Source organism: Triturus cristatus, chromosome 4_1 (assembly GCF_964204655.1).
Source record: "Triturus cristatus chromosome 4_1, aTriCri1.1, whole genome shotgun sequence".
Lineage (NCBI taxonomy): Eukaryota > Metazoa > Chordata > Amphibia > Caudata > Salamandridae > Triturus > Triturus cristatus.
This window is the reverse complement of record NC_140585.1, coordinates 398126159-398144599: the sequence shown is the minus strand read 5'-3', so window position 1 is coordinate 398144599 and position 18441 is coordinate 398126159. Positions and strand designations below refer to the sequence as shown.

At 44.3% G+C, this 18441-nt stretch overlaps 1 protein-coding gene across 1 annotated transcript in view; it reads left to right on the top strand.

Moving 5' to 3' along the window:
* Positions 1-18441, top strand: part of MPPED1 (metallophosphoesterase domain containing 1) — a 571670-nt gene that overhangs the window by 170866 nt on the left and 382363 nt on the right. Inside the window, exon 2 of the mRNA XM_085650550.1 lies at positions 1521-1779. Within this exon, the coding sequence (XP_085506676.1) occupies positions 1628-1779 (152 nt within the window). The 5' untranslated portion in view covers positions 1521-1627. The remainder of the gene's footprint in view (positions 1-1520; positions 1780-18441) is intronic.

Below are 18441 nucleotides of genomic sequence, written 5' to 3'. Positions count from 1 at the left end.
CTAGAACACAGTTGTGTGTAAAATAGATGTATTTGTGTTAGTAACTGCTATGTTACGCTAACTGTGAACTTATTATGGGGTACTTAACATCAGGGCACAGATCATATGACGTCACTATCTATGTCGTCACTGGGATCAAAGGATGTGTGTTGTCACTTCCAATACCCCTATTATTTTGGTGAATTGATGCCCATGAGTAGACCTACTGTACAGTGCCACAGTGGAAAACAAAATATAGCAAAAAAGTATTGTTACTGTCTCCTCGGCAAGCTTTTCAGCACCTACACCTACATTGGGGTAAGAAATACTCAATGCATTTAACCTCCTCTCAGATACTTCAAAAAGCAAAACTAGTTGGATAAATGTTTTATTTCTACTGCTGTTCATTACATAACAGGGCAATTGACCTTCCATTATTATTGGGAAAACAGTGTCTCACCCTGTTCCCAAGTAACTACAGTTGCCTCGCTCAATCAATCAATCAGGATGTATTAAGCGCGGCTAATCACCCGATTGGGTATCCAGGCGCATCCAGGCCCCTTAGGTTTATTCGAACAGCCAGGTCTTGAGGTCCATTTGGAATTCCGCAAGTGAGGTGATGGTCCGGAGGTGTGTGGGGAGGCAGTTGCATTCTTTGCTGCGATGTGTAGTGTAGTGTAGTGCACTTTTGTTTCTTTCCAACTGAATCAGGAAGTAGTATGAAGTCCATAAAAATTAAAGAACATATTTGAAATAAATCCAAACCTCAGATATGGATATTCATTTTAAGAATCGCCCTTGTTAGCACCCTATGGAAACTAGTAAACAAAGACATGGTTAGCTTCATCCCTTTCTAAAAGGAGTTGGGACGCCCTCACAAAGACAAAGGTCAAAGGCTCACAGTTAACATGAAAAAATATATTCCAAAACAGATACCGGGATAGTTGTACGTCCTAAAACATTTCATGCTTTTTAGTAAAGTTAATGAATAGTAAGTGCTGCTTATCAAACCTGTATTATAAATGTAAATGCGAAGAAAACATTCAGATGTTTGCTTGAAAATGTAAAGCATTACCGCATAATTCTGCTTTTCTGCACGTCTTAAACGCATGAGAACAATACTTGGCAGCATTTACCTTGAGAAAAATCCCTTTTAGATCTGTGAAAACAGATTTTTAGTTTAAACTCGCGCATTCTTGTTCTTTTTTCATATGCAGACATAAGTCTAGGTGCATTTTTTCTTGACTGAAAACATAAATTAATCCCAGAAAGGAACGCTAATGTATGTTGACAAAATACAAACCCTGTTCTGAAGCTAGGTTGGTGTTGGATTTGATTGTAACTCTAATGTATTACTGCTTGCTGCACAATGTGTCTATACACGACTTTTCATTAAAGGATATTAAGCAAACTACCGCTTTGGAAAAGTTTACATCTTTTTCTTGGAATCCAAAGTATTTTTACGACTGATGAGAATAGAACACATTCCAAACAGATTAACGGTAAAATGGTTCTGTTTCCTCTGTCCAATCTGCCTTTAGGTTTTAAACGCGGACTGTACCGATGAGGTGCCGTAAGGAAATGACGGCTTCATTAGAAGTTGGAATTCTGCAGAGATGATGTTTTAAAACGGCGCAGCAGTGCAAATATGGCCTTCGCTCACTCTCGCATCATGGCACCTAGAAGGCATCATCGTGGTAGGGTGATCATTGAAGTGGATGAGTATAGCTCAAACCCAACACAAGCTTTCACGTTCTACAACATTAACCAAGGTCGGTTTCAGCCCCCACATGTCCAAATGTAAGTAATGAACTCTTTTTATTCTGTAACTGAGTCTCTATATATTAAGTACCGTGCACTATAAAAAAAAGTATTCAAAATATAGCATTTCTAAACCTTGATTTGAGATATATCGGATTTACTAACCTTATGTTGTTTAACATTTTGCTTGCTTTTTTTAGCATTGCGATGTATTATTGTTTTAGAAAGGACTAATAAAATTCGCCAACTGCTTTATTGCCTCCTATGGCACATTCCAAGACACAAAAATACTTAAATCGAATTCCATGCTTTAATTTCCTTATATGAGTGGAAAGTTTAAACATGAAATGTTTGTCACGCTAGTGCTAGTGAGAAACAACTTATTCCATTGCATCGAATCTATAGTTCTGTGGTATTTGGTTACCGTTTGCTTGTAACTTGCCTCGATTTGTGTGCAGAAAATGCCAGAACTGTCACTGATTCAAAGACAACATAAATTAGCAGTTGCCTTGGATCACGATTGTGGTAGAGTTGGAATGTTGTGTCTCTAATAATAAATCCAGTATTGAAGTGACTTGTAAGAAAATGCAACCTCATGTCGAATGTTTTTTTTAATTTCTGTATTGATTTTATACACATAAATATGTTGCACATATATCTTTTATTTCTCTGAGATCATTGATTCATATAAATTATGACATTATATGAAACTATTTGGTTAACCTTCTTATAAAGTCGAAACAATGGCGATAAAGCTTATTAGAACATATCACTTTTTAGACAAATAGCATCAAAGTCAAATGTTTGTCAGCACATTATGCCATGAAAATTAAAACACTGACATTTACAATACACAATAAAACGTTCACAGTTCACGTTGGCTTAAAACACCCTAGGCACAGTTGATAAAATGCTACTCTTTGCTCATCATCCATGATCTGCTTACTATGTAATAATATAAAGTGTAAGTTCGAATGGCTGTCCTGCGAAACTATTAAAACCAATTAAATATATTAAATAAACTGGGTGTTAGGTTTTACATGGGGTACAAGCTAGCAAACTCGTGCCTATATGCAAATGCTATGTCTGCTTCAACTAATTACCTACTCAGAAACAAATATATCTTATGGAACCTGACGACTATCTTGGTCATCAGAATAGAATCTAAGCACAATCGGACTGTGCAAAATGTGCCTAAAATGTTAAATACAGTATCTTATCCAAATAACTACAATTTGAAGACAAGCCAGAGGATTAACCCTTAGATGTGTGCTAATTAGAGAGCCGATGCAAATGCGAACGTTTATAAAGTGAAGGTGCAAATAAACGTGTGCAGTAATATCTCCCCTATCTAGTCAGTAAGGTGCTCTTGGTCGACCATTATGCCACTAGTTCCTTTGACACAAGATTCAAGCCTTGTTCCATTTTACAAGAGCAGATATAGCAGATGTCAGACTCAGCCTCCAGAGCTAAACAAAGAGTGACAAAAGCCAAATACTGGCTGTCAGTTTATGATTTATACCGAATTTCCTTCTCCTCCAGTGGCAGATGGTGACATTTGAAAGTGGTGCGGCATTAAACAATTGTCGAACTTCACTGCGGCGAGCGAGCGAGCCCAAACTACCTACGGGGGATTCGGGGGGGGTTCTCCCCCTAGAAGATTTTTAAAAAGCGTGGGCAAATGGTGCATTTTCAAGCAAACCAGAAGGTGTGAAGAACAGCTCAGTCAATACTATTGTTTAGAGTTGTGGGAGTTTAGAAACCTTATAGAAGTTTGACACATAATGAGAATGCTCTGGGAATATGGAACAATAATGAACAATAATTTACTGGTACCGCAGTAGCACAACTATTCCTAATCAAACTGGATAGAACCACAACCTAACATGTACAATACCATGATTGACAGGGTGATGAATTTACTTGGACACTAGCGCTTAGTATGTGCTTGCACTACTAAAACTTATTAGAACAGTTTTTTACCTTCCTCACATACATATGCATCAATACTAAAGAGGAACAAGCAGTCAACAATATTGGAGCAATTCTGACTTCCCTCATTGTCACGGCCCCTACTCAACATTGTGAAATGCGTGTTCCTCTTTAAGGGGTATTTAATGCAAATTATGTAGCTTTTCTTTGCAGCACCTGGAGGATGATTAACTTCGTCAGTGTCAAGCACTAAGTGGCTATGTCACTAGTCATAAACACCAGGGCTTGAGGCTGGAAGTGCCTTTCAGCAGAGTGAGCACATCCCAACCCAAGCAAAAATTACGGCACAAGAGTGAGACCACTACCAAACTCCAGGAAGCCAAATGAGAAGGTTAGAAGGTAACCTGAGATGTGGTCTCCAATACAAACCAAACCCCAAGCATCCTGTGGAATGCAATGGAGGGTCACACCAGGGACCACAACAACCTAAAAACATGGGGAAAAACAGCATGCTAGCCTGCGCTCAGTACCAAAGGCCAATCAAAAGGGGAAAACAAAAATTAAAACACAGTCACCCACAATACACTTGCTGGACCAAGAGACACTGCAGCCTGCGGGGCCAAGAGAGACTTCAAGGCCGACTGGGAGACTGCGAGTGCTACAGTGTACAGGGGAACTGTGGGTCTAGAGAGAGCGAGTGAGTGAAGAGCCTGAGAAGAAGCTATCTAGACCAGTCGCGTCCGGTAAAACGGGCGGGTGGGTTAGCGCGGGGGGAAGTGGTGGTGTAAGTGTCCAGTGGGACCGACGGTAATCTAAAATAAAAAAAACGTACCTTCCACCAGTTCCGCGACCACATCACGCGCCTCCGCCGCCTCAGCACCTGCTGCTCCTGGCGCATAGGCAGCCTCCCTCCTCCTGCTCCCTAAGCCAATCACATCGCTGCAATGGCAGCGCTGTGATTGGCGAGGCGCAGCGGAGGGCGCCCCAGCCGGGCCATTTTCTCTATGTAGGCTGACAGAGAAAAAGGGAGAGTGTGCATGACTGCTTTGTTCGGCCGACCAAACAGTCAGTACCCACAACAGTGGGTAAGCCACTCCCCCCTGCCCTATTTATTCTATATGTGGCAAGAGATGGACTGGACCACACTTGCACCCAGTATCTTATAGTGCAAAATACTATGAAATCCTCCGATGCTGTCAACCTCAGCTCAGCCCTTAACACAGCCATTGGAGTACCAGGACCAGGTTTAATAAATGTTACGAGATGATGTTTTCCAGCTTTTGAAGAGTCTGAACTTTCGTAAAATCACAGATTTCAGCACCATAGGAGTAGGCAGCCCGTGCTTTTGTTTTGAATGCAGTCAGTGCCGGTTTAATTATTCTCTTGCCGCATTATTGCGCCAAAGTTTTGTGTTTTCGACTTCTCCAGATGAGCTATCTAATGTAAAAGATCATCTATTCGTCTGCCTAAGTAGTAGTACATTTTGACCCCCTCAATATGTTTACACTCAGCATCAATATTACAACACAGACCTTGATATTGTTACCCCTTTTTAATGTTAAATGCCGGTTCTGGTCTCTTATTTGAAGCCCCATATTGAGTAAAAGAGTGTCATCTTACTGTGATCTGTAACCAGTGTGCAAACGAAGGTATTGTGAAGAAGAAAAATACTAAACTATGGCACAGGTTCAACAGGGAGTGGGACACACCTATATAGGTTTATTTTTTGCTGGTGTTTACAAATGACGTGGATCTCTTCTTCTGCTCTTAAGCAGTCTTTGTTTCCATTGTTTTGGGGTTCATGTGGATGCTGATTTCCAGCCATTGCTTTAGGGTTCGTGGAGACGCTGATTTCCAGCTTTGGGCTTGTAGCCTTTTCGTTCAAATAAATGCCAGATGTGCTAATTTTAATTCATGTTTATTTTTCTCTGCATATGGTAATAAATCAGGCAGACAGGATTTCAGGGTATTTTCTAAATTGAATTAGTCATTTTATAATTTTTTTGCATGACCAGTAGTTTAGCGCACTACTAAGAATCCTTTTCCCCTCTATCCCCAACATGCCCATTTAATATGAGAGTGTTCCTTTTCTTTTACCAGCCTGGAATCAACAGTGTTTGTGTGTGTGTGTTTCCAAGATGAGAAACGCCACAGAACACTTCCATGGGCAACCAGGAACGCTTTTGTAAATAATCAGAACGTAATGCCTGTGCACGTTCATGAGTTTGAATGGCCACTCGCACTGCTCATTGCACAGCCCGTCGTACCCCTGTGAAATTCCAATTCCTCTCCTGATACCACAAATTCTGAGGGAAGTGCTTACCAAATAGATTAGTGTGCTCACTCGTTCAATAACAATGGTCCTTCCCCATACCCACTTTTAACCACAAAACCAGGACACAATTTATACTTGGGTTAGTACATAGCAATTTTATTTCAAGCATGTCCAGCAAGAGACACAGGTATAGCCATATCAGTGCAGAATGCACATCATCAAAACTGTGCTTAGCACCACATCATGTTAAACTGAAAATAGCACACAATTCCTGTTTACAAGGTTAGACTGGCCAGTGAGTCTCAGCCAACATGTCATGAAAGATACATGCATGGAAACATCCAAAGATCACTCGAGAGCTTTGTGTTTCCCCAGGGACCATGTACTCCCTAGTCCCTGCCAGGGTACCTTTCGGCATCTTACCACATGCCACAAACCTGCAAGAATACCCGAGGTAGAGCAAAAAGTGCGGATAACACCGACAGGTCAGGCCCCCCTTTCCAACTAGCCTCAACCCATAAATAGCCTCTCCTATAGAGAATTGGCGGTCGTGTCTCTGGTGCTTCCTAATCCCATTGTTATTTTTCTGCATATTTAGACCACAGACACAGAAGTTACTGGCGATTGTCTCTTCACCCCCTCCATTCCAGGAAACACACCTCCACCCATCAATACTCTTTTCTTCCCAGTAAGTGTTCCCAGACATGTCTGCGTGAATACATTAAGGCCCCATTCCGAAAGTTGAATGCCATACTGATCAAAGAAATTAGTTGTTTAGGTGCAACAAGCCATGTCTGATGACCTCAATGTATGCCATCTTCAAGATTGCTTGAAATGAGTTTTTGAGTTTCTTCACTAGCCTTTTTATGGTACCTGGCCCACGCCCCATTGGTTAATGACCTTGTGGGTTTAATTTTGAGCATAACAACACTATCCTCAGCACCAACAGGCACAGCTTCACCAACATTGATACAGTGCTCTCTTGGGCTCTCCACCTTTCCAATAAGACCATGACATTTCTAGGGTTTGGTGGAACTCACGGAGTTTCACTCCGCGGAATTCTGTGGAGTTGCATAAAATTCCAGGACATTCTGTGGAGTTCCTTGAGCGGGCGGAATTCGGCACATCGTGCTGATATTTAGTGCTGGGAATTTGTTCTGCACTGTAAAAACAGCATGAACTGCACCACGTGGCATGCTAGAGGGCGCTCCTTCTTTCTGCTGCTCGAATAGATTCTCTACCCGAGCTGCAGCTTTCTCAGCGCGAATGGTCATGCCCTGCAGCTACTGCCCACATTGAGAAATCTCACAGAGAAGTGTTTTGCTTTGGGGTACAAATTATCGCTCGCATTTGCTCGCATTTGCCAAATTAACGTTGGCGAGCTGCACACAAGAAAAAACTCCGCCACACGGCGGTTGGAGGAGTTTTGCCGATACTTCACATTCCAAACTGAACGCGAAGTGGGCAGAGCTCTGCGAATCCCACCGGCAGAGCGGAATTATTCGCCCTGCCCTACTCCTTTCCCCCTCACTTGGAGTAGCACATTGTCTTCTTGGGGACTCTGTCCCACTTTCAAAGCCACTGGCAAATGTGCTGGCACATTTCTCACCTTTAGGTCGTGTATGGCAATCCCTTGCTTTGATGTATCCATGGAATCTCTATGCTGCTCTGCTGACTCCAGAATTGCCGCACCAACACACCTTCACAGCCCCTCCTTACCCCCCCCAAAAAAATCTTGAAAAATTAATCAAAGGTAAACATGGAATTCTACAAACGTACGTCAAATAATAATGTGAAAGGTCATGACCTTGTGCTGGGCCTAGGACTACTATACCAAGTGCAGCTTGACATAACACTCAAAGCAGCCGGACCTCGATCTTCATATGGCTTTAATTGTCTCTGGTACCAACTCCATGTCCGCTGCTATTCTCGCTATCCAGAAAAAAATTGATGTTAAACCCTCTGAGGAGTCCCTCAGCAAGCTAATGCCCTCTAGCATATGTGTTTAAACTGTACCCTAGTCAAAGGGGTCCCATTTGCGTGCACTAGTAAGTTGGAGTGGCCACTATCCAGTGTGACCTGCTAATATTCCCTGACCAGTGCGATTGGGCAGCGCTGTGAAAGTCAAACCTTGCCTAATCGAACCTAGATTGCCACATTTGTTTTAGATCTCCTGAAAATAAGGCTCAACCAGTGTAGCCTGGGAACCACGTCTACCTGCCTAACACCTGCCTGCATATCAGTCCGTGACCTTATCACTGGCTCAGAAGCTCCATAGAAGACCAGCGAATATGTTAGAATGAACAGTAGTGCCTCGAAAGGTAATGAACATACCTCTAGCATAGCCTCTAGCAGTCAGGACAGCCTTGCCAAGTAAGTTGGCCTCCTGCTGTCCTCTCTGCTGTTACCAAGCGCTGCCCTCTCCTGAGAGCCGCTCTGACTCTGAAATCCTTAGTGAGGTCAATCACATCCCCTCCACCCAGCAAAAAAGCAGTTGCCAATAGCTGCCACCTGACAGATGCCAGAGATTTATCTATCTCCCTTAGCTTCCCCAAGAATGTGAGCATTCTATAATTTGAAACAGAGCCTCTTTACTATGAAAAGGACGCTTGCCTGATAAGCTTGCCTTGCAACCTCATAGACTCACATCTTCACTGGAGCCAGTGCTAATGACATCAGATCCGGAACAATTGGGCACCAAGCCAAGGGGAAAATGACATCATCTCCTTGTCTGCTTCCGGGAGCTGTTTGCTGAAATCTGCCAACTTTAAAGGAGGCAGGGCATCATCTACTGTGTTTGCCACTCCCAGTATATGCCTTGCTTTGAAATGCAGATTCGTGGCCGATGTTCAGGGCTGGACCGATACCTGCAATCCAGATCTGGGTCGTCCACTGTCCGAGGTAAGGGCGACTCTGCCAGAAAGCTCAATTTCAACACACACTAGAATATGTGGCAGGCAAGCGCGCTTGAAAGCTGCTACCTTCTCAGGAGGATAAAGCCAAAGGCATAAAAAAGCCACCTTCCTGATGAAGTGGTCACTGTCAGAAATCTAGTCAAGGAGGTCCCAAGAGCGAAGAGTCAGGATCAGCAAGTGTATGGAGAAAGGGAAAATGCAAAGGAACACAGTTTTTTTCAAAACTCCCTAAAACCAGACTTAGGCCTTTAAATAGTAAAAGAACAGTAAAAGGATATGACATCAAACACCACATGACAGAAAACATAATGGTGTGGGAAAGTCAGGAAGAAGCCAAGGGAGGAACAGGCATGATGGAAAGAGAAAAGAAAACAAAAATCTGAGGTGGAGTAGCTGCATAGTCGTCTTAAAAGACAGCTGCAACCCCTCAGGCAGGTGATTACCATTTTGAAGTTGAAGAGAGACGAAGCAGCAGGCAGGAGCCTAGCAACATGAGAAGAAACAGACCCAGGTGAGAGTCTTGCAGCCCACAGCTGTGTGTTTCGTACGGTGTCTTCTGAGCACCAGGACTCACGGTACCCCACAAAGTACCACAGATCTCAAGGGCCCAAGCAGCCAAGAAGCCACGTACACAACAGCGAGGCGAATTCTCATCAAAGATTAAAGCAAGCACCAGACCGTGGAACACTGCACCATCAGGTTTTTGATGGCAGATATGATTCTCATATTATCTGACCAGAATACAGCACTTTTCCCTGCTAGGATTGCTCCACAAATGTGAAATACCACCATGATGGGAAGAGGGTCCAAAAAGGCTACATGTCTGGTCAGACCCCTCTGGTACCGGTCATCTGGCCAATGTTGCATGCACCTTCTGTTGGCCGGAATAGTCCTGAACTCACACTCCCTGCAGAGTCCTCGTACAAAGGTAACTCTGAGTTGCAGGATGCCGGCTGTTATCAAATCACTGAGCAATTGAATTTCTGCACAAAGTCTCCTCATACAAGCTGGTCCTCTCTGACCTTCCTGAATAGACGTGTGTGATGATGCTTGTCTTGTAGACTGGACCTGGCTCTGGTGATGTTCTTTGAGAAAGCTCAGTCCAGGGTGTGACTCTGAGCGCAAAATTAATTTGACACACTAGGTCCTAAAACTGGTGAAGGGCAACTTTGGGACACCGCAAGTTGTGCACTGAGGATTCTCAAAAGGCTTCAACCTTGGCCGTAGGAAGTCTGCACACTCCTTCTATGGAATCAATCTCACTGCATAAGAATGACCGCTTACTCGAGCGACCCTCAGTTTTTTTTAATTTTTACTTTGAAGGCAGTCATCTGCCTGAACCTCATTTTCTACTGAAGCCAAGCTTTCCCAGGGAAATCAGATGTTTGTGCTATGTGACAACGAAATGTAACCCATGATTTAAGGGCCCAGTGTAGGGAATCTCTCAGTCAAAACCGGTCATTCAGCTCTTCAATGACATCTCCTCCTAAAACATCTTTGGGCAGAACTCCCTGTACTTACCCTGCTTTTAATACGCCCCACATGGAGCAGGTCAAGCATATCAAAGAACTTCCCTTTACAAATCTTTTACTTGGCTTCACAGGCGACACTGCTGCTGGCAATGCGTATTGCCCCAGGTTGACCCACTTCCTCTAAGAATGATGGCTTCCCCAATGCTGCTGGTAGCGCAGCTTATACTTAACCCAGTAGGTTGGCTTACTATGGACTGGTACCCGCGAAAATGGCTAATTGGATGATAAAGCTCCCCTAGACTTGTGCTACCACGTTACTCAGTTGCATATGAGGTGGCTGAACAACCCCTCTAATGACCCACCCTTTTCTGTAATTGCCTCCAAGCTCATCTACTGTTGTTGACTAGCTGACAACCGCCAGGGTATGCTAATGGGCCTCCCATTGTGCCCAAGGCCAATGAATATCTATCTGTGCGATCTGGGTGACGTCGGGGTCCATCATCATACTCTACTGGAGAGCGGGGCAGTATTTTGCGTTACGGCACTGCTGAGACTGCCCACCCAGTTGCCACTCCGTAGGACTCCAAACACACCGCACTTCTAGTCCAACAGCATGGCACAAAATGCCGCACCGCTGATACAATGTACGCTACAAGAGCCCCAGGGTAGCCCCAGATAGAACCAGGAGCACTGCAGGATCAGGCTAACAGCACTGCAGGATCATGCTAACAGCACGGCACAACAGAGAGGATCACAGGTACTCGCCGCAAGACACCAATTGAACCTACTCCCGTTGGGACCCTGAACATGACAGAGACCCACAAATCAGGCAAGACGCTAAGCCTGCATTAAATACTGGCTTGACAGAAGTACTGTAGGGATGGTCAGGAACTTGCCCCAGGGTGAAAAAGTGCCAATATTGCTATAGAATGCACACACTGCCATGGGGTTGCAAGCAACACAACAAGGCCTAACTTTCTGTCTTGTGCCCTCACATTCACCCCGTCCGATAGTCTCCAGTTATGCCATAAAGGAGTATTCACTCAGTGACAACCGAAATTATACAATAACACATATACAGCTACTCCAATGCCACACCCTTGTACCTGTTTCTGTGGTTGACAGCTCAAGAGTTAAAGGGGAACAAACAAGGCGCCCTAGCCCCTTCTCATGCATCCCTTTGCCTCCACCCCCAAGGTCACCTATATATGACCCCTTGCGGTTACCCCCTGGTACTTGGTCAGATGGCGAATCAGCTGCACTGAATGGGAACATGCCATGAACTGCAGTGGCCTCGTTTCCAGGACCTTTGGGCATAAATTAGTGGAAATTCTTTTTATAAAAATAAATTTTAAAAAAACACACAAATCTGGATTATCTGAATTCGGATTTGGAGTTTACGAGTATAAATTCTACTTTTCTATGCAGCAAATTATGAATGGGGCCAAAAATGTTCACAAACTGTTCTAGGTGAATGTATTGCTTAATAATGTTATGCAAGTGTGCTATGGCGAGACTGATGGTTCCCAGTGTGATTTGAAAAGTAAAGTTTAATTTTTGCACGGTTTGCAATGTCTTGCAAAGGCCTGGTAATTTGAAAAAAATGCACCAACATATTGATATATTAGGTGCAGTGTGACATTTTTGCTTTGGCATCCTCAAAGCTAAACTGTGTATGCAGGTGTATTAATACTGTAAGTGTTAAAGCTGAATGAATGGAAATATATGCATTTTACTTTGTTAGAGTGCAGCATTTTACCAGGGGTGTCCTGGTGCAAAGACCTGTCCAAGACAGCAAAGCAGACCAGTAGCGAATTAGATGAACCTAGAACGCAAAGAGTTACAAAACATATAGAAAGATTAACAATGAGACAAAGCTGAAATGGAAGATCATACTAACGTTTGGCTGCACAAAAGGAAAAAGGGTGGCCGCCAAGTAGAGAGCACTAGAAGAATCTGCAGTAGAGCTTAAGATGAAGAGCCGGAGAGGCACTGCAACGAGTGAACTTTTGGGGTCGAAAAATAGGATCTCTGTCCTTTAAAGAGCTATACATACTGTTCAAAGAGAAAAGATTATTTTGAAAACGGAAGTCAGAGACGAGAGGTCGTAGGATTAGACATGGACTCTGCGTTCTTTATACCTCGGAGAAGTCGAGCAGCCCATTCTGAACCACTTTCACCTGTGTGATAGGTAGTTAGACAGAAAAGTTAAATGGCGTTTCCATAATCAGAACCTAAAAAATGGCATCTTGAACAATCATGCGTCGTACTGAAGAGGATAAAGAAGTGGAGCAGTCAAACACAAATACAATTGCAAATGTAGTTCACCGGAGTTGTGAGGAACCCATGTGAGTTGGTCCCCAAGCAGAGCACCAAACCGAAGTTGGGCCTTCAAGCACCAAAACCACCTCCTTGTCAACATTAAACTTAACAGAGTTGGTAACAAGCCTGAGATATGACAGTCATACAGTATGGAAAACTACCAGGAAGCTGAGAACTGCAAGTGCAAGGCCTTCCCAATCTTTGAGTTATCAGAGAAGGTATAAAAATGAAGTTGAATGTTCTTAAACATTGAACAAATTCAAACTCAGGGGAGAACCTTCAAGACATCCAACAGGATAAAGAACACATTTTGATTGAAAAGGATGTAGAGCAACGGACAGGCACACACACAGCACATGTTGTTGATCTTTCAACTGTGAAAAGTTTACTCTTTATAGTGACTGTGAACATTTCCCTTTCTGAATTTTAAAACTGTTATCATTATCATCATCTACCTCCATCCTATTTTATACGCCAGCATCCAATAAATATTCCATTAATGTGTAGCAAGTCACCTGTTACACTGTCTCTTACCTCTGTAGATTCCATAGCATGTATTTCCATACAGTTTTTATATACCTTTTTGACCACACATTTTGGTTTTCAAATAATCAAAATCACAATGACATATTGAATTAAAATATTGATACTATTTTTGTTGCTAGACCTTATTAATATATTCTGAGAATGCAAATATTATAACTGTAACTGTGTGCTATTGTTCTTTGAATGAAAAAGATTTGTTTACTTCTACAAAAATATAAGCAATCTTAAGTAATTCAAAAATGTTGTTCTCTCGTATTACCATCCTTGAGGCACTCACACCTAGGTCCAAGGCAGGAAAAAAGTCCTTGTTGTTCTTTCAAACCTTTATGTGGTCGGTATTGGACATAGTTCAGATTGTTAGGGCGCATGTGACGCAACAGTTATATTTCATTATCTCTTGTACCAAGTAAATCTTTTCTTTGTGCTTGATTCCATTTCTCCTCTGAACTACCTTGGCTCCTCATCAGGCACCCCTCCGTCCTGCCCCTGTATATCTTTTAATTTTTCTGAACAGGTCCACTATATACCTCTCCCTCCTTTATGTCTCCCACCTACATGATGTTCAGGCCTGAACACTTACCTGTAATCTGGATCCAAGTCTTCTTCTAAAGGTTCGACTATTACGGACGACACAATTTCACCACGCACTGGAATATGTTGTAGGCAAGTACCCTCAAGAATATGTTGTAGGTAAGTGCCCTAGAGAAGCTGCAAAGGCATAAACAACATTCTTGCTGGAGAAAGACTTGAAAAGATGAAAGAAAATCAGGAATCTCAAATGCAATAGTGCAATTCTTAAGGAGCCAGGCTCATAGAGCGAGAAAACAAGTGAAGGAACACAACGCACTCTTCAACAAAACGGATGACTTTCTATAGTAATAGAGCAGGGGGAAAAATGAACTCGGAAAGCCAGGAAGGAATCGAGCAACAAACAGCCGTGATGGAAAAAGGGAAAAAACGAGAACAAAAATGTGGCCTGGACTTGCTGGAGTGCAGCTTCAAAAGGCAGATGCAAACCCTCAGGCAAGTGAATGCCATTTTGGAGCTAGAGGAGCAAGGAGTAGCAGTTAGATTCCCAAAATCTTGAGGAAAGACAGCCCCAGGTAAGTAAAACTCACAGCCCTGAGCTGTGAGCTTAATGCTGAGTTACCTGAGACACAAGAACTGTGAGACCATGCAAGGCACCGTGGTTCTCGGTCTCTCAGGCATCCAAGATGATATGATCAGAACACATGGCACGTGCCACACTACAATGCTTCTTTCCATTGCCCTCTTTTCCTCCTCCATTCTTGAGCCTGTCACCCAACCTCTTTTTCTGTTTTTTTTTCTTTTTTTGGTCCTTCCCCTCTCCTTTTTAGGTTGAGCCTGGGCAGCGCATGCGCTGCTCTGCAAGGCATTTTGTATTTAAGTATGGAGGTGAAGTTCTGTCCACTCCAGCGCCCATATTTTTCATTGGCTCGTGTCACTGTCCTTGGTAAATGCAGGCTTCTGATTCATTGATAGGCTTGGTAGTCCTTCCTTAGTACCGCCTTATTGTCATTTCTAACCTCCCATAGCGACACCACCAGTTACATATGTTGTTGCTCGGTAGGCTTTAATTACAGCCTCCGAGCACTATTTTGCTAAATACTTTTCACCTACCTGCAAACAGGCAGGACGCACTCTCTTGTGAGGCTACGTTAATTTTTTTCCATAGCTCGGCACACCACAGTGGCGGCCATGCCTTTGGTTTGTTTGGCGCTGCATGTTTTCTTCTCTATTTTTTAAGTTTTGTTTGTAAAAGCGCACCATGCAGGGCTTTCACGTTAATGGCAGCCACACCCCTTTGTTCAGATGAGCCCTAAGGAAAGGGACATGGCCGTAATTAAATTGAAAGCGCTGTATGGGGCGCTTTAGCAAACAAGCATTGTAAGGCATTAAGTCTCGCTCCTGACCCCCTCTTCCATCGGTCGCCACGGGCCGGAAAACAAAAGAGATCCCACCACCATCTCCCATAGCACTGCCTTTATTCATGGGGTAAAAACAGCTGCAATTATTCGTTCGTCATAGAAGTTCAGTCTTTCTTGGCGAGCCTGGATTTCAGATCAATCAAGCCTAGCCCGCTGGGCTGACTCTGAATAAGTGAACCACCGTCCACGTTGTTTGCCTCAGTGCCACCTTCACTGATTTACATAAAAAAGCACACAGCCTGTCGTGTCTCTGCAGTATGTGCTTCTGGGCTGCACATTGCCTGTTGTTTTCCGGTACAGATACCACCCCAGGGAACAGATTGCTCCAGTCAGACACTGATGCGGCCGGCAGCGCCTTTGTTTTAAATTTGCCTGCTGTGGCCATCAGCAGACACGTGTGGTGCCGCCGTCCACGACCCCTCGCAGTGCGCCCTGCAGTGCGGAGGGTCATTCAGCAGGATGTTGTTTTCCAGTAGCACCCTGCTGCGCCTGGAGTCCTGCTGATGGGCAACGCATCACCCTCTGAACAGGCTGCAGTCAAACTTTGGATGAGTGTCCCCGGCACCAGTGAGATACGGCTAAGTGGTGAGCTATGCTCTTGCATGGGGCTTAAGAAATCGTTTTTCACAATACGACACAGTTCATTTTGTTAAAAAAGACAAAGGAGCTGTCACTAAACTGCTACAGGAATCAACAAATCTGGGCTGGTGTATGTAGTGTTGTGGCCTAGGCCCCGGGGCCACAAGTAATCAGAGATCTGGAGACACGTTAAAGGTGGTGGCCAGATCGTACCTGAGCCACTCCCAGAGCTCTGGGCTATTTATTCCCACATGTCACGTAACGTTCTTCCGGCATACGCCGGTTTGGCCTGTTATACAGCAGGCTTACAGGGGGCTCCACTGGGACCACACCTTACACAGTGGGAGGCGTGGTGGCTTTCCCCAACGTCGTAACATTACATTCCTCCTTTACCGGGAGAATATTAACTGAATGAAAAAACCACCAACAGGTGTGCAAGGGAAAAAAACCAGAATAAAACATACATGTCGCGTCGCTTGCCCTGTAATGACCACCACCACGCAGTAGGTGCAAGTATTCTTTATTCTCTGTACATTAGGCAGCTAGCATGCAGCGCGTCTGCTCCTCGTCATCCCTTCCTGTGTACTGCCCCTTGGCCTCCCCCTGACTGGAACTGGTGTCCGGTGACCTGCCCTGGCATTGCCCTCTCCCAGGTCCTAGTGTTCATTTCTCAGGACACTACATCTCCCCCCTTTGTCACAAAGACGTGACGACAGTAACACTAGTTAGTAATCAGAAATGGGACAGTTGGTGAGGTATAGTCCGTAGCAAGATAGGGTGGTATGGATGGATGTGACAAGTGAGATGCTACCCAGAGCGGCATCTCACATTTCTTCTATTAGTCTCTTTGGTCTCATGATGTCTCTTCTCGGCCTCGTCACAAGTCCTTGGCCTTCCTTTGGCCTGGTGCCTTCTGCTGCACCTCTTCCGTGGCACTCCCTGTTTGTGGTCTCTTCGATGCCTGTCACTTGCTCTTCGTCCTTTTAGCCCTTTGAAATGTGATCTGTTTCTTGTGATTCGTTGGTGGTCTGATTCTGCTGTGATCATTGTTCCTTTTACTTTTGTTATCGTCAACGGGTCTTGGGCGAATAGACTGTCCAATTTTCGTTGTTGTCTCTGTCGTACTACTACAGTGTCTCCTTCATGGAGATGTGATCTGGTGGCGTGTCGTCTGCTATCAGCATATTCTTTCATTTTTCTCTTTGCCGCCTCATCTTTTGCTGCCACGCTCTCGTGCCCTGATGCTGTCGGTCCTTCTACCTGCGGCAGCCTCGTTCGGCTTGTCCTCCCTAGTACCAGCTCCGCTGGGCATTTCCCTGTAGACCCATGGGGCGTGTTTCTGTAGTCTCTCAGTATTTGGCATAGTGCTTGACCCAGGGAAATCTGTGACAGCTTCGCCCTCTGGACTGCCTTCTTGATGTTTCCCATGAATCTTTCGACCATGCCATTTGCTTGCAGCCATAGTGGTGTTATCTTCCGGTGCTGTATTCCAAGGTAAGCCATGAACCTTCGGAATTCCTCTCCTGAGAACGGAGGACCATTATCAGTTTTCAGTATTTCTGGCGAGCCCCACGCTGCGAATGTGTCGTCCAGAACAGGTAGGGTTGCTGCTGCTGACGTCGAGGAGACTGGTCTCATAATGGGGAATCTGGAGTATTCATCTATTATGACCAGTAGGTAAGTTCCCGCGTCTAGAGGTCCAAAGAAATCGGCAGCCATTGTTGTCCATACAGCCCTTGGCAGTTCCGACATGTGCAGTGGTTCCTGTCTTGCTGGCGGACCTGTTGTTTGACAGAGGTGACAGACCGCGATCGTATCTTCGACTAGACGATCTAAATCGGGGAACCACACTTTTTCTCCACACAGTATCATAGACTGCCAGGCTCTACATTTACCTGTCAGATCAGAGAGACTGCTCTGGTACATAATAGTGTAGAAGAGATAAACACAAGAGAAACATCTGTGGTGGAGACCTGCCTTGACAGAATGACTAGAGAGACTGCACTGAAACACAATGCTATACCAAAGGCAGATACTAGAGCAAACTCCCTCAGACTAAAAAGCAAAGACACCCTACAAAAACCTCTCGGTCAAAGGACTACACACAGACTGTCCAGCTACCTTTCTGGCTCTCAATGTGTTAGAAAGACAGGCCAGGATGGGTTTTATGTTTTTAAAGTATCTCTCTGTACAGGCACGACCTGCATAGTGGCTGTTTTTCACATGTTTACTGACACCTGAATTTTTCGCTCCTACAGCAACTATTGTGGTCCCTGTGCGTGACAGACATACGGTGTTTGGCGACGGGATCTCCCGAATTTAAGTGTCTCCTGTGCACACTGCAGCTGATACCTTCCAGCACGCAGTCACTGGCTGAGAGGCTGGCTATATGCTTTTTCTTTTTTTTATAAACTCTATTTTTCAATTTACAAATTACAAATACAAAAAAAACGCATTTGGCATCAAATCAGTATATGTAGGCATATCATTGAAATTATTAATGGCTTATAGGGTAAAAGGTGGCATCCGGGAGGGAAATGTACAGTGGCGAAGAGAGAAAATCATCACTGAGGTCCAATGCGTACATTACTAGGGTCAACTCTCCCGCTCCCCATCATGATTGGACCCACTGGCTATATCTAACCCACTCTCCTCACTGTCAGTTACATCTTGCGGAGAGGGTACCCCCTCTGCCAACCCAGAGTTACACA